The sequence below is a fragment of the Malurus melanocephalus genome, unplaced genomic scaffold (assembly GCF_030028575.1).
Source record: "Malurus melanocephalus ecotype Western Australia unplaced genomic scaffold, MMel_1.1 scaffold_94, whole genome shotgun sequence".
NCBI classification, from domain to species: Eukaryota; Metazoa; Chordata; class Aves; order Passeriformes; family Maluridae; genus Malurus; species Malurus melanocephalus.
In genome coordinates, this window is record NW_026623326.1 from 881,534 (window position 1) to 899,197 (window position 17,664).

Consider the following 17,664-nt stretch of genomic DNA (forward strand, 5'->3'; position numbering starts at 1 on the left):
GCTTCCCTTGAATCCAAAGGGAGTTTTGCCATTTATTTAAAAGAAACTTTACAGTATTCAGCTCAGGAGGTGCACACAGCTAAGCTTGTCTATATTTCCCAGTTTTAGTGCCATACCCAAGGTTTACATGAACGGCACTTTGTCCAGACCCAACTCACCCATAACATGAACTTTTTGCTCCCCAACTGTACACATTTATTTCCCCAAAGCAGCCCAAAGGGACCCAAAGAAGAAAACCAAAATAATTTCAGTCAGCTACTGAAATTGTGCAGCCATGATAGCCTGTCAAATAACTGGCCTCCCCCAGAGCATGTATCCAGCCCCCTCCATCACTGTAAAAGAGGAAAACAGACCTGTCGACTGGAACACACTGGTGAAAAGGCATTGGTACCACAGGTAAAAACCTTCTTGCCATAAACAATCAGCACTCGGACATAGTTCTGGCACTCTTCCTAAAGGGACACAAGACAGAGACAAAGGATTTTTGAAAACTTAATTGCATTTTAAAAAATACCTGTACTGCAGCTGGAATACACATCTTCCTTAGCTCTAACATGGGCTGAGKTTTATGGCCTCAAGCAGTGCACAGCTGTAGGGAGCCAGCAGTCTAAGTGTGCAATCCCAGTTTGCTGGTAATTTCTCTAACCATAGCCCTGCACAGTCCTGGGTAGGATGCTATCCATCAGGTTGATTTTGTCATAGCTACAAGTGCCTCTTTCTGTGCTCTGCTTCAATTGGAGGAGAAATTCTCTCTCTTTCCATGATGATACTTCTGACCTATTTTCCCAGTAATGCTGCAGCTTTGAAAACATTACCCAGACACAAACTCCAGTGAAGGACAGCAGGTCTGTCTGCACTATAATTCAAACCACTGCCAGCAGGAAAACATCAGGAACTTCTCTTTGATAGACCAGGCTGGTCAGGAGAATCTTGTGCTTGAACAGAATGCTACTTCCTGCCTCCCAGATGATTGTGTGCTCAGGATTTTCCATGGTAGAAGGAGTTTCTCTTTCAGGCCAGGCCAGTGAGAAATAACAAATTCCCCATTTCAGCTGCTTGTACCAACAGGCAACTCCCTCCACATGCCTGTCCCCAAAGGTGTGGGRGTCCTGCTGTCCCATGCTGTGGTAAGGGTGGCAGCACAAAGCCGCAATTGCCTTTTTTTTYCCCAGAAAATCACCTTCACATTGTTACAGAGAGTCATGGTCTCTCTCCCCACGGCCCAATATCCAGAGACCTGTGGAGGGCAAATCAGGCTAACTGAGCATCTCCTGGAGTTAAGCAGTGGGGAAGGAAGAGGCAACATAAGGCAGGAACTTTCTAACAGTACACACAGGAAAAGGGAGGTGAAAGAGTAGTGTGCAATTCCTACAGGCAGTGCAAGAGGCTCCAGAACCACCTGCCCCAAGGACCACCCAAAGATCCCAATGAGCTGTGTGAGGCTGCTTGCCTGCCCCAGGCCCTGGGCCACCTCGGAGGAGAGGATATGAGCAATGGCTAATGACTGGCACCCACTGAGCTCCAAGTGAAGAAAGTCTATTATCTTTTACCATAGACAGAAAAGGAAACTTATTAAAAAATAGCAACCTCAGCTGGGTTACTTTGCTTCCCTTCCTCCAATAGATCATCTTTTGCCACTAAGCTGAGCCTACAGCTGCAGACATCCCTTCTCCCTCCTTCGTAAGCAGCAGTCATTCTGCAAGCTCCTGTCTCACAGCGCTCCATGCTGTTGATCATTTCACTGAGGACTTCATTTGCAAGACCCAGCAGTGTAAAAACACCCCCTATCATCTGGAAAGGAAGGGACTCACTTAGCTGGATTACACACTGCCTTCTTTCACTTGCAGTATGGAAAGGATTCAAAGCAGAAACTCAGTGGCCAGTGTTAGCCATGGACATGATATGTGATCCTTGCTTTTGAATGGCAAAGATCACAGGAGCACTTGCCCAGCCCAGCAGCACTTGCCCAGCCTGGAGAGAGGCTACAAAGTGCCACAGAACAGGTGCTGCCAGTCTGGAGGGGCAGCAGGAATCAAATACCCAATGCCTGGCACCCAAACATGAGAGCTTAGATTCATAGCTGGGTGAACTCTTTTTAATTCAGAAGCAGAACAGTCATGGTGACTGTGCATGAGTCCATCAATCAGAACCTTGAGAAGCACTGTCCCACCTCCTGTGTGCTGAGAACAGAGGTCTCATTGCTTCCTTTAACGAGATAAAGGGCTTGATGAAGGCCTGCTCTCTGCCCACTCCTGTCACTGCTGTGTGGCACTGGGAGCCCTGTCAGCTCCTCCCTGCCCTRGAGATGTCTGCATAACCTACCATGACTGGGTTAAGCATTTCCTCTTTCTGTAGAGTACAGTTACTCAATCCCATATAATGTTAGGACCACTATATGTGTGACTGCAAAGTGCTAAAAATTCTTGAGTGAATGCTGTTAAAAAAAAGTATTAGGTCATCTCCCAACAGAGTTTTGTTTTCAGAATATGACTGATTTGCCRTCTAACCTAGAATGCAGCTCTGTACTCAAATCTCACACAATAAGAGAGATTTGAGCTCATCTGCTGCTCCTCCACTGCCACCGTTCTCTGCTTTGTGCAAAGTCTGAGCACAGCTTCTGACCTAAAACAGCTAATGCCAGTTATGCGCTGGACCCCTTCCTGCCTACCTACTACAGTGTACTCCTAATTAAAGCTCTGTCTGGCAAAAATCCAAAATCCTAATTTGGAGAATTCCCTTTATTTGTACAGAACTGTATTATAGAATTAACAAACTTCAATATCTACAAAAATCTTCCCAGCTGRGAAGATAGCACACAAAAAGAATTTTTCTGGAAGGTCATGTGCTGCAGTCTACTGGCAGTGATGAATCTGTGGCACACTTCTACTCCATTTTTACTGCTTAAAAATAATGCCACTAGGTGTGGGCCATGTCCAGCAGTAGGTGTTCCTGTGAATTAACTGAGCAGGCATTTTCCCTGGAGCTGCATCACTGATGATGGTAGCAGCACTCCATGCTTCTGAAGGAAGAGCAATGATAATATGCTCATTTCATGCACTGGTCTCAAAGCAATTTATACACTCTAAGTAATGTTCTGAAACAGATGTACATTGTCTGCTCTGCTCTCTCAGCTGGATGAATCAAAACAATTCAGGTGCTAAACTTGCTGTGATGACACACTGAGTTAGAGGACAGAGAAAAAGGTCTGAGACCACATCTCTCCAGCCTGCCTGCCCCAAAGAGGAATGAAGTGCTCATCTCATGTTTCTTTATTGCCGTACCCATAGCCAGCCACATCAGTCTGTGAAGCCTCCAACAAAAGCAAAGAAGAAACAAAACCACTTAAACGCTCCAGCTTGCAGGATTTTTCTCAAGACAGTGTCTGGGAGATTTACATTAGATCCTCTTTCTACCCCATTCTCAAAATAAATATCAAGGAACAGCCTCCTCTCTGTGTTCTTGAAACCARCCTGGATTTGCACTGAAAAGTTATTCAATACAGTGCTCTCTGCAACAAGCCATAGCTGAGGCAATTGGTTAGTAAAGTGATCTCACAAATCCCTACAGAAAATAGGAGCTATTTAATGAAGTTTCTTCCATGTGGCTGGAAAACTCTAGGCACACAGGAAGCAAAATTCAGATGGGCCTTAATATAACCAGAACATTTGGCAGGTTTGAACTCACCTCTGTCCAGACAAGACAGTATTTGGATCCTGCTCTCACATTACAGAGCAGACAGTTAAATATGTGTATGATCAGTCTGCAAATCTCATCACCAAAAGATATTACTGGGATCAAGAGATTAAGGATTTAAATAAGGGGGAAGATTGCATATTTATATGGTTAATAAGAATAACTCAGTTATATTAGTTAGGATTATTATTAAATATATGGCAGAGCTGATAAAAACCTGTGCCTCATTGCCAGAGAATTAAGCATATTTCTGATTTTCCTATGAATTGCATGTTACACACTTTGAGGTTCTTGCTCCTTCCTCAAAATTTCCTGGTATGTGTCTTTTTATTGAGATAGGGCCATAAATGTAGAAGGTATCACTTTTCTCCAGTCTAATAACTCTTGTTTTCCTAGAAAGGAAGAGGACAAGGCTCCTAATGCTCAACAGTACAGGCATAGGATCTCACAGTCAGAACAAACTKCACTGAAGACCCTCCCTGCCCACTCTCTCAGTTAAACCCTATTCTCATTTATTTCATTTTTGTAACATTTAGAATTGCTGTTCACCCACTGTCTGTGAATGCTGTATGTCCATGACTGTGGACAGGACCAGATCTCTTTCTAGCTCACAGAGATATCAAGTTGCTTTGAGAGCACAATTCAAACCCGAGAAGCAAGAGTGGKGCCCTGTTATACCTTCATTTATGTGGACAGATCAGCAAATGGAGGGGCTGACCTTCTSCAGCTTCCATTTCAGGTAAAATTAAAAAAGTTTCAGGTTGCTGCAAATAAGCCAGCTGTAGATGCTTCTTAGTTGTTTAGTCTGCCATCTCTTAACACCAGAGTTCTAAAATGTTATAAACCCTTAATCTCATTGTACAGACACTTTTTTCTGTGAAAGCATAGCTATACAGATGCACTACTTTAATGGCCTTCTAGTTGGAATAAACTACTCAAGCCCTGTCGTCAGAGACCCCCTTTTTAATGTTTTTTCTTAGGCTAAAACTATTTCATCACATAGAGATATATTTTACAGTTACACACTGTATGAGAAAAATAGCTGTTGCAGAGAGTCTGCAATCCTCAGTAGAGAAACACAAACTCCTGGAGTGCAACCTGGAGTTCAGAGAATCAGCATAACTCCAAGTTACCCCCTCAGTGACATTTCAGAGTGCAGCACAGATTTAATTTATCTGCTGCGGTTTATCCCTACTTCTTGCAAAATAATCAAGACCCATCTTCTTCTTGAGCACTGCTATTGATACACTCTCAGATATCTGTACTTATTTCTTTGGACAAGCAATTTTGTTACTCTGTTTAAGCCAAGGCCCCAGCCAAACTTCCCTTCTCTGAGTGCAACAGGTAGCAAAGAGAATTGCTAATGATTTTTCCACCCAAATGTTCTTTAACAGACTTCTAATCAAACTGGGGGGCCTATTCTGCATTGATAGCTTAGCAGAATTMATAGGAATGCAGGTTCAGGTTTCTAGGAACAGTTACAAAAGGGATAAAAATAGTTGATGGCCTCCCAGCTACTTTTGTTTCCCTGGGGACTTCTATGGTGTCTCTCCTGCCTGGATGCTTATTACTCTAAAGTGGTGTGGAGTTTCCCAGTTCCACCACATAAGCAGATAAGCATCCTCTGTGTGACACAGAGCCACTGGAAGGCCCAAAACAGCTGATTCCTTCATTGGCCGAGTGATTTCTATGCACCAATCCCATTCCACTGGGCTGAAGCCTTGGGCTAGGATTTCACTATAACCTTGTGTGTCCACACCATCAGGACANAAAAAAAAAAAAAAAAAAAAAAAAAAAAAAAAAAAAAAAAAAAAAAAAAAAGAAGCTGAACTGGCAGTGCAGTGGGACAACCCAGCTGGATGCCTATCAGACATTTCTCTCATTTCTTTTTTGCTCCAGAAGCGTTAGTAGTGTGTCATCTCCCTCCTGGCTACACCGAGCGCTTAGGGCAGAACGTAAGAGCTGCCATTTTTCACTGTCATTTTCACAAATGGTTTCTTTACACAGTTTAAAATGATGGTGTGCTGCTTTTGGAAAGTTTACAAATAATTCTGTGCTTAGACAAAAGAAAGACCTAAGTTCTAACGTTTAAAAAGCCACAATTTTCCATGTCAGGCAAAATTCCTTAGATGTGGTGRATGTGGACTGTTATGCAGAGACAAACCAATTACAAACTCGGAGCTGAGCAACTCCTAATGAAATTAAATACACCTCTTCCCCTTCTGCTCTATCCATCATTCATTTTAACTACAACCTCTGGATGATTTCATTTGGAAGACACAAAGAAAGGCTGACTTTGTTCTCTGCACTGTCTCTCAGTARTGTGGATGTTTTCCAGGGGACAGTTTAAAGATATTGATCATGCTACACTTTATAAATGCCGCAAAAATAAGAATGATTACTTGTGGAAGCCAGAGTGGCTCTCCAGAGACATGGCAAGCAAAGCATGTACACTTCTTTGAGGAAACCACAAGTTTTAGCTGATAAAAATAACATYAATGAAAGAGACTTTTCTGAGGTGTTTGTTTTAATACTGTATGATATATTGCAGAGAGTTCATTTTAAAACCAGGTTCAGGAACTTTTACATTAAGTGATTAAAATCTGATAAATTGCTGTGATGAAAAAAGTCCTCAACATGAAATCACTCATAAACTTGCTGTTGTAGTAGAGCCCCAGCTGAGGTGGTACCAGCCCAGTATAAACATTTTTCTTAACAAACATTTAACATTAAGATGGCTAATGTAGCAACTACCAGTGAGGCCAATGCCTCACTGTATAAATATATATATATATATATATATATATATATATATATATATACACATATATATATATATAACATCCAACAAACAAAATGCTTTTTTTTAAAAAAAGATATGCTTTAAAGAAAGAGGAACAAAAGGGCTTTATATATAAGCATGGAGATTACATCCCAAGAGTAGTAACTGTGAAAAGGATTTAGTGGTCACAGTGGCCAGGCAATTCTGCATCATCTCCTGAGGCAGAGGAGCTTAWGAAACCACCATGTATATGAACTCAGGAGGGTGGAAGGCTGTTTTAATCACACTCAGGCATTAGAGAGATTGACAAGGGAATACAGGAGAAAAATTGGAGTGTGCAGAAAACAGACAAAAAGTAGTCAAGGGCAGTAGAAAAATGACTTGGAGAAAGAGGCTTGGAGAACTCATCTTGCTACTTTATCAAAAAGCCTAAGTACTGCATTGACAAGAGCATATAAGAGCCTCTGTAAAAAATAAAYATTGGTAACTAAMGGGCTCTTTAATCTAGAAGAAGGGYAAAATGAAATGCGGCCACTCAAAACTGAAGCCAGATCCAAACAAAAAATAAARTATATATTAACAAGGATAGTGATCTGCCATTAGAACAAGCCAGCAAAGCATAGACAACACATTTGTTTCATGTCTTCACTGCAAAACTTTCAATGGTTTTCAAAAAGGTACAGCAGACAAACACAAGCACTGTATTCAATTTAGGAATACGCAGGTGAAATTCATGGCCAGAAGTGTTAGAAAAAGTGGTACCTTGTAACCTTATATATGAGACACATTTTTCCTCTGCCTTTTTTCTGGATAGGTACTCAAATGTGAAGTAACTATTATACCATAATAATCACACTTCTGTGATATGCATTTTGTAGCTTTTATTCTTGCGCTCCTTATTTTTCTTATGGTACAGCCCTATGTATTTTAGGAAGAGAGTTTCTAAGCAGCAGGAAGAATCTTATTTAGATACTCAATAGGCACAATAAAAAAGGTATTTTAATACATGAGGCAGTTTTGAATCTTCACTTAAAATACATGCATTATTAAATGGGCAAGGAAAATGTACCAGTCATATAACTTAGRCAAACTACACTGTGAATTAATGTAAGAGCCAAAGGTTCTCCTTATTTCTAGACTCTATCACCACATATCAAAGTGCCTGACAATCCATAACATATTTATCATCAAATCATCTGTACTGGGTAGAAACCTGCCATTAGTCAAGTTTTGACAAAGCAGAGCWGAGGCAGACAGAGTTCTGCATCTTGTACCACCATTGCACATCAGAATMAGAAATGTTCACAGTAGTGCTGCCCTCACCCGTTGCATTTACCCAGCCAAGGGCAGCGACCCTGGGTCAGATCTGCACTTACCTGGAGTAGAGCACTTCACCAGCTGCCTAGACCAAACTTGCCATGTTTGAGTTGGTGCTGAGTCATTTCCCTGCAGTGTAACTAACAGTGAACATGCAGAGTCACTCCAAGAGGGACTCAGCTGTGGTTACACAAGTTGGAGTAGATACAGACCTGGGAGATCAGTGTTTGCTTAGCTGCTACAGAATCCTTTCTGCTTTCGGAGCTTTCTGTCTTTTTGTGAGACTCTCAGTCAACACCTTTGTTTGCCATTAATTGTATGTCAAGAAGTGTCTAAGAGTCTGCTTAACTGCTGTTCCTCAAACTTCGTTTATGGTCACTGCACCCACCAAACTATTTCAAGCTCTGTGTCATAATCTGCATAAACTCAGCTSTTCAGACATTATCCTTATGGAATATTTTTGCAAACCCTTTGCAGTGTGAGAAGGCAGCAGTGAAAATACTCAAATAATTGCTTACTTTTGGTATAACAGTAACAAAGATAGATTGAAATTACACTAGAATTTGTTCAATCACATGCACGGCTTTATCCAGGGATTGACAAAATAATTCTGGGTTATAAATTCAAATTCTTCAAGAAAAATAGGATACAATTTAAACCTCACAGACTTTAAAATGGAAGAAAAGAGGTAACGTCTTTCTTTGCACAGACTTTACCTCTTTTAAAGGGCAAAGAACACAAATTCAAAAATTCTTCATGTCTTGGATTTTGGAGTTTTTAGCTTTGTCCTACTTCTTCTCATTGCTGACCATGTTTGATATTTGCCCATCCCAACCCATTTTGTCTTCATGTTGGTTTCCTGTACAATGTAGCTTCTACATGAAATTCTTAAGGGATGCTCTAGGATGTCCATACTCCTGTTTCCACAGCTACATGAAGCAAGTTGTTGCCTATCTAGCAAAATTCAAGCTAGTTTTTTTTTTTTTTGTCTATATACAAGTTACAATATTATTATTACAATACAGTAATATAAACTTTATTATATAAAATTGATATGTCAATGGAAGATCAGATAAACCTGTGTTTAAAGCAGCAAACTGGAATGTGGCAGATTCCAGCATTTTGGGCCAGACACACACWCTCTGCTTGATTATCCACATCTAAGCAAAGATTGTGCTTATCCTTCTTATCCTTTGTCCAGCTCTTCTGGTTTGGATTGAGAGGTCTTTGCAGTGTAATATTAAGGAYAGTGTACACCCTCTCAGTAGAGGCCTGAAGTTTTTTGAAGGGCACAAATATCACATTTGAAAAATGAAAACATTTCCTACTTTTAGATAGATGCCTTCATTTTAGCTTCTCAGAAGAAAGGTGGAAAGGCCCCATGRTTGGATCAGAAATGCCTGGAAACTCCAAACTTCTGGGACAACAARCAATTCTTTCTTCAAACTGCAGTTTAACAGACTGCACCTGCCTCCCAAGCAGCTCTGTGATATTCAACCTGAACAGACTGAAGTGTGCAAGCAGATTCAATTCCCACCTTGCAGGGAATTACRCACCTATGAACTCTAACTGCAAGCAAGCATTGACTCCCATGTGGCTGAATGCCAGGAGCTCATTGCTGATGACCTGGGCTTAGCCAACCTGCCTGGCCTCACACCCCACTGCAGGAAGCTACCCCTGCCTTGCCACCACTCCACTCCCTGATGTGTTACAAATTGTGTCCTCTCCACCAGTGAAATCACCTTTAAATTTCATGCAGAGCAAGTGTAATAACTTGGACAGGGGGCCTTCGAAGTGGCTTGCTTGGTGGTGCTTATACATGTGGCAGTAGAGCTAAACTTCAAATTTACAAGCTCAAACGGGTGTCAGACATTGTCTGTGTGGATTTCACATGTTGCAAGTGTATTTACCCATAACATCACTGTAGCAAAGCAAAACTCACCTCTGTTTTCCCTTTACTTTGACAGGACCTCCTGGTGTCTTCATCTGAACCCCATGCTGTTGCCTGAAAAACCAAAATGCACAAGTCATGCAAGAATGCCACCAACAACCATGTCTGGAGACTCCCAAAACAAAAGCAAGCATCTCCAGCCAATTTACACAGCCCAATTTAAAAGCAGCATTGTGACAGTAAACATGTATCTAACTCCCACTGTGCTCACAGTGCACACAAATGATAAATAGATGAGAAGTCCAGAGGTGGTGGCAACTGGAATGTTCACAGAGGACAGACTTTAATTTACATGTAAATGTAACTTCTGATCATCATTCAGCTGGAAGGTCCAMGACTTAAGTCCTACACACCAAGTCATCACGTTCTTTTCAAAGAGGACAGTGCTGTATCAACTCCCAGCTTTCATTACCAAAGAGAAAAATTCCCACAGCAAAGTCCAGCAGTTCTGCACAAATGTRTGGATCATCTTAAATTTACCCCTAAGATTATCACCTTCTAAGTAACCCGGCAATGAATGAAGCTGGATCAAAACTGGGAGATGACAAATGAAACCCAGAAAGATGGGAAGAGGGGAGAAAAGCTGATGGTGATTCGTGATGCTGGACAAGTGGGTCAGGTCCTGAGGTAAAACATATAAGGACTGGGAGCACTGTTGACTGGGGGGTGAGAGCATTTGGGGTCCCCAGTCGCCTCTGGCTGCTTCAGAATGAAGAGGTCCCAGTCCTTGCAAGAAAAGTCAAGACCAGAAAAGCTGCATTAGAGAGAGCTTTTGGATTTAAAATATTTAGCAACATACCCAACCATTCAGTGCCCTCCCCAATTTTCCTCCCTTCAGCACTTTTTAAAAATAGTTCTAACAAATTCAAGTAGGTATTGTTAGCTGGAGGTGAAAATACATATAAATATCCATACTATACATAATACATCATTCTGAGCACCAGAAAAAATGGCTCTGTTAAATAGGAAAAGGCCAGGCTCACAAACTTCAGATAAAGATCCAAAGCTCCCCTAACAGAGCCAGGTTTTCTTTATTTTTATTTTCCTCAGTCCATTACCAACAAAGGAAATAGCTTCAAAGTTCGGTCCGGATCTGAACTCTTCTTGAACTTCACACTGCAGCCAATATACTTCTTAAACCCTGGGCTGCCATAGAAATTGTCCCCTTGACACATGTTAAATCCAGTTTTTTGCAGGAGAAAGTTGGGAAACCACTAAAAAGTGAGGATGAATTTTGCCACTTCCAGCTCACGTCCATGAAGACATTCATTCAGAACTACAAGAAATGCAACCAGCCAGGAAATGCATTAATATACAACATTTGAGGATGGSTTATTCCTATCTCATTCAAAAAGAGAACAAAAAAAAAAGGAAAAAAGGGCATCTCTCCATTAGCTGAGGATTCCATTCAATTTGGCTTGAAATAAAAACTTTATGAGCACAGGAAAAGATCYGCTGAGAGAAGGGAAGAGCACAGGCCTTTCCCTGGAAGCCACTTGGGAAATACCTCCCACGTATTGCAGTCCAATCCAGGATGAAGGCCAAAAGCCCATGCCTCGGAAGTGTTTGTGTGAGAGTGGGGGAAAGTTCTTGTTGAAAAGGATCATTCCTGAGATCCTGAAATTCATATCTCGATAGGGAATGTCACTGGATGACAGAGCTCACTCACATTGCAAGCCAACACAGCGGAGCAAGGAATTTTGTTCAGTGACTACCAGGAGTCCTTGACATCTGCAAAGCAGCATTTTGATCTGCAATCCCAGCTCTAGTCCCTGCTCATTAAACCACAGTATCCTTGCACTTTGAATCAAGTTTTGACAATTTTAATTAAGAAAAAGATACTCAGAAAAGAGGTTGCTTATTGGGAGGGCCTTCTTCCCATTTCAAAACTAGAGACAGAACTTTCCATTACACAGCCCAGTTTACCTTAACAGTGCCTGGCAGGAGAAAATGAAAACAAAAATCATTGGTTGCTTCAGCAATCAATACTGCTTCTCYGTAAATACTCTGGGTCACCTGGGATCACAGCAATGCAACACAGAAGAATTTGGCTTCCCAGGGGTCACCCAGCTCTTCCTGCCAGACACCTGCACCACAGAACTTCGAGGCAGCTCTAGTCAGAGCATTGCTCTTCTCCAGCTATGTTCTAACGTGCCTACATGTTTTTTTTTTTTTATTTTTTTTTATTGGGCACACTGCCCTTCAGCCTTCTAAAGCGCTACCTTGATGAGCCTAGTGATAAAGAAGATCTTGGTGATGGTCCAAATTGTAGCAACATGTTGTTTGTAACTGCACCATTAGTCAGGGTGCACTTCATTAGAGCTAAGAGGATAATTAAGCAATACTGCAATCCAGAGCATGCTTTACGAGTCCCACACATGTCTTTGGCAGGACAGGGAGGAGCTAGCCTGAGGGCTGAGTAACTCCAATGACCTCTRGTGACTCAAGGAAAATATTCATGACCCTGCAAAGCAGAACATCTTGACAATAATAAAAGTATAATTGCAAAGCCAAGCAGCTAATGTGCACTTTAATATTTTACTGCAAAGTCTGCTGACCTCCAGCCTAGACGAGGCCTTGTGCTGGACTCCCAGGAGCCCGCACACATCTGCGGCCATGGACTGGGGCTTGGACCTGGCTAGGCTCAGACCTTTGAGCCTGGGGCTTTCACATGAGCTCTCCAGCATTGCTTGGTTTCTTTACTTGACTGACCAGCTGTCCTTTCAGGTCAAAATGCCCCACCCGTGTCACYTCTGTTGCCTTGGGCTCCTCTGCCCAAAATCCCTGTGTGATGCTGCTGCTCTGTGCCCTCTCACTGGTGCCCCCTCCTCCACAGATGATCCTATGCTCTTCCTCTGCCTTAGATCAAATCTCCCCAGGATCAAACTACTGGACATGTGACAGAGTGACTTTCAGAAAGCTCTCTCTCTGGAGCACATCTGTGTGTACCCATATATTTATCAGTGAGGCAGAGCCCTATTTAACACCTGATAACACCACAGAACTGGAAGAGATGTTTTGTATTTTTGCTTCCTTACCTGATCGTAATGCCTCTCAAAAGACAGGTTCTTAAACAATCACTTAAGTGCCTCCCCTTCCTTTCCCCATCTCCTTCAAGGAACCAAATTATTTTTTTCTTTTTTTTTTTACTGCTTTAACTGCCTCTGTACACTTGGATGAGACACAAACTTTATCCACCAGATGTTTTTGGTCACTCTGTTGGGATATCATCCTGAATTTATGATTAATTTTCTCAGTTTTCTGAGACATTTAAGTTTCCCAGCCCCAGAAAACACATCTGGGATTATTTTTATACCTCCTGCTACATGTGTCAGTCAAAAGTAGTAYACATCTCTGGATCCATATGCAATAAAACAACTTTTGTGGCATGGGGTGTRGCAGACAGTGTGGATGGAGACGTGACCAACCTGGGAGCAGGGCTATATCCTAATACAGGACAGYATGTACTTGCCATGTGCTGAAGCAGCCAAGCAGTGTTTTTAGGCTGTCAGTGTCAGCCTCCTGTTACATCCTTACCAAGAACACTCCAGCTTCTCACTCTACCTCCTTACAAACTCTCCAGCATCTTTTCCCTCATGCATTCCCAGAAGAAATGCAGTTTCTAGCAGTGTTTTTGGCCACTTTGAGGATCTCCTCTATAAGCATAAGGCCCATTTGCAGAATGGGGGAACTCAGATTCCTGTGTCATATGAAGGGAACAGCTCAGGGCTGCAACTGCTGCGCAAGATGAGCCATGCAAGCCATGGGCAGGACTGCCCAGCCACMTGTGCAGACACAAGAGGACAAGCAACTTTGTCCCTGAACTGAAAATGCAAATAAACATGCCTTCCTTCAGCCTACTTGCAAGGACAACTAKTCCTTCATATCTCTGTTTCTTGAGTTCTATGCGGGCAGATTTTCTCAATTATTAAAACAAAAAAATAAAATGCATATTTGTGTACTATTTCTGCATTTTTAGGAGTCCCATGAAGGAGACAATCACAGAGAAGCAGTCGTGTGTACAATCACATGCAACATTGCCCAAGTAGAAGTTAACAGGAATGGGCCACAATACTAAGCCTATTCAGTGCATATTTGAATATTTAGAGGTCACACCCGGACACGGAAAGAAACAGTTAACAWCTCTCCCAATAAATTATGAGCATCACAGTTTGCTACCAGTTCCAACTGCAGATCAACAGTGCTCTAGAATTTTAGCTCGTCGTGTGCTGTCACATCAGTTATTCAGCATGCACTGCTGAGAGCAGCTTTCTAGATACATTTATTTAATTACCTGCACATCCTGGCGTTGGCATCCAAAGTACCTGCTTGTCACTAGCAAGTCCTGTTATCAATAGTTATGTGCATCCTCAACTGTTAATGTGAAAATTTCTTAGACTTCTATGGACCAGCTTTTACACTCAAGTCAGCAATTTATAATTCATTCAACACCACAATATGAATTTATAGATTAAGCATATACTAATCCCTACATGTACTTTCACAACAGAGGTTGCAGGTTTTAATGCAAAACCAGAACATTGCATTAAAACTGGAAAGTTAAGATTGAAAGAGAATATGTTATATTCATATTTATTAATTAAACCCATTGCTAATTAGACCTATCTAAGGTGTTTTATCACAAACCTATCCATCTGTTATCAACCTCACTTCCATTAAACAAGTGCTCCACATAAACCACTTTCATGCTTGCAGACAGACCCACAATCATGTTGCTCTCTCCTGTTTGGGGAAAAATGTGTAATTCCAGAATGCACATTGTGTATGTTTGAAAGGAAACAAAAGAAAAAAAACCCTCAAGTACAGGCTTACTAGAAAAAAAAAATAACCAACCCAACAAACAAAAYCACCACRAAACAAAAYGAACAAGCAGGCAAAACCCCTCCAAATCAGGTAGTGATTCTGTGAGATGGCAGCTTTTTCTAGAAGGTACTGTATTCCTCAGGTTTCTGCTACTGTCAGCAGATGCAGAAGCAAAAGCAGCACCTTGTGTCCCAGGCTCGGGTGTGCAGAGGCTGCTGACGCAGGAGCTTCCATTTCCATCAACCCTCTGCAGTGCCCATGGGAGACTTCTCAACCTGCCCACGGAATGTGAGGTGATTTTGGTTCTCTGCTTGTGCTGCGAGGGCACCCCGGGCAGAGCCTGCCTGCCACATCACCCTTTGCTGAGTTATGCATGAAGAAGGAGGGCAGGAGGTGCTGTGCTGTGACAGCTATTGTGYACTAGAGACCTGAGCTGGCAGAGTTATTCCTTTCCCCGTGTATTTATTTACATCATCTTTTCCAGTAACTGTACTAGTATGTTCAGAAAAATGCATCTCTGGGAAAAAAAAAAAAAAAACCAACTTGCTTCCTAGATTCCATATGCAGGCCAAAAATCTCTGCATCTCTTATTTACATTCACAAAATTTTTTTTGGATCAGCTCATTTCACAGCAAGGTATGGAAACTTTTCTTCAAGACTGCAGAGAGATGAACATAGAGGGACTGTGTTTCTGCCCTGCATTTAAAATCTGCCAACTTTAATGTAAATAAAGCACATATTTACACACCTTACTGAACCAGTTCAGCTTAATCACATTCTTAGGGACTTTGCTAAACTGGGGTGCAGAGTCATTCCCAAGGTGGCTGTTCAGAGGGTGGTTCATTCCCCTCGGAGATGCCAGCCTGTCTTTCCATCCATACTGATGAACAGATCTCAGACTTCTAAATACCACCCACAGAGTCTTGGTGATAATGACAAATCCATTTCACAAGTTTATTCCCATGTTTCCATATACTTTGCAGTGTCTCTGGGCAAATACTGCAGCATTTAAAAGAAATTGATAAATGCTGGGTCTTACAGCACTTAGAAGAAACAAAYCTTTCAAGGAAGTTCTATAGACTGGATGCAGAAAATCCATGAAGGGGCTCTTTCATTTCTACRATGTTTACTGTGAAAGCATTTCTACAACACTTTAGCTATTTCTTGCCTATTTAATCCTCCAGAACTTCTCCATAAATATGTGCTGCCTTAGTCTAAAAGTGGAAAGTTAAATTCACTTTTTGAAGAATTGGTTTTTGTCTCTTGAGGACAASGAACATTTATAGTGCTCCATAAATAATAACATTTTGAAATCTAATGTCTTTATAATAAAGCACGGTAGCTTAATACCCTAGAGGCCATTTCTGAACTTCCAACACTGGTAATTTATTAAAATTGTGATAAGCATGTCTGATAAAAAGATAACTAATACCAAAAGAACAGAATGCCAAACTTCAATAATTAGTTCTGCTTCACACTGCAGTATACAAATTGCAGATCACTGCTTCGTCCAATGACAGGTGTGAGGAATGATCACAGAATTCAGTCAATTCATTGCCGGGAGAGGAGGGGGTTTGGATGAAGGGAATTGCACTGTGTGTTATGAAATTATTAATTGATTTCCCTTAAGTGATCTCAAATCCTTCAAGATGTGGTAAAACTCAAGCTGTTTGCTCCATTTAAATCCATAGTGCCTAACAACAGACCGGCCCTGTCACACAGCTCCTCTGGAGTGGCTGGACAGCTAACTCAGCTGGGAAAGACCTCAAATATAACATTGGAAGATGGAGGCTGGCAAACAAACAAACAAACAAACAAACAAACAAACAAACAAGTAAAAAAAATCCATCAGCGGGATTCAGTTCCCATAATCTTAATCTCTAAATCAGACCTTCTCTCTACAAACAAATGTCAGCCTCTTACCATACAGGGACTGCTTTTGGCCTGACATTTACTGGCTACTGAACAAACTCGCTCACTCTGTTCATGCCAGAGAAGAAGTGGATGCTTCATACWGGCCTAGTACAGATGGAATAATCCATCAGAAAGAATGGATACTTAGCGCAGCTCCAAATAATACCATCTTTGGTTATTCATGTTTCCCCCTCTCATGGACTATTACCACATCCTTGCAAAGAGAAATGCAATAGTCTGAGGTGTCCATCAGCACCCAAAAGACCAGTAGACAGGGAGGAGAATTTTCAGGAAGACTGACTTTGTTCACTTTGGTTTCATTWAGCCTTGCTGATTTACAGTGGAGTCTGTTCTCCCACTTTATGTTTCCAGGCACACCTGGACAGAGCACCACTCTGACGCCTGGTAAAAARGGGCCCTGGACTCAGGTAAGGCAGCTCTACTTTGATCAAGTTATCCCAACCCAAATGAGGTCCTGTACCTCAGCTGAGCCATGGTCACCACCCTGCTCRTGCTCCCCCGATATCTCAGATGGAAGGTAAAATGCTCCACAGTTTTTCTCCTGTGCACAGCTCTGCAGCAAGTAGGTGAACTCCTATACTGTGGTTTGGTGTCTATGCCTAAAGGCACAATGTGCTCTCAACTGCAAGTGTTATTTTTTCAGAGAAAGTTTTTAGCTGCTGTGAATTCTTCTTTGGTSGTCAATGCTTCTGATTTTCTCTCTYACACAGCTTCAAAATCCCTTGTTATTTACTTGTATTATAGAAGCACGTAGAAGAGTGAACTGAGATTGTGACCCCATAYTTCTAGGCAATATACAAACATGTTGTGGGAGAGAATTTCTGTCTGAGAGCACTTACAATCTAAACACAAAACACAGGCACATRGGAGGAAGGGAAAATCAGAAGCACAGAGAGGTCACTGGACTAGGAAAAGCCACTGAGCATGTCAGAGGCAGAGATGAGCACTGACCTCTGCTCTCTTGAGGACTAAAAACTTTCCTGCCTAGCACAAATGAGTTCTTAGACAGCATTTTTTTTGCTAGTGTCACAAAATACATCCACTGAATCAGTGGTGCATGAGGGAGCAGGGCTAGGGATTAGAACAATAGGCAAGACTCCATGCRTCCTGTCCTCTTCTTTCTGACATCTTGGGGCACAGCCACAGTCTCATCTACAAAAAG

General features: G+C 41.7%; 1 protein-coding gene across 4 annotated transcripts in view; it reads right to left on the reverse strand.

Moving 5' to 3' along the window:
- Nucleotides 1-17,664, reverse strand: part of SEMA5B (semaphorin 5B) — a 262,758-nt gene that overhangs the window by 66,840 nt on the left and 178,254 nt on the right. For all 4 annotated transcript variants that reach the window (XM_057368566.1, XM_057368567.1, XM_057368565.1 and 1 more), the window contains 2 exons: nucleotides 9,735-9,797; nucleotides 354-452 (listed from right to left, as the gene is read on the reverse strand). In XM_057368566.1, coding sequence (XP_057224549.1) covers nucleotides 354-452; nucleotides 9,735-9,797 — 162 coding nt within the window. The remainder of the gene's footprint in view (nucleotides 1-353; nucleotides 453-9,734; nucleotides 9,798-17,664) is intronic.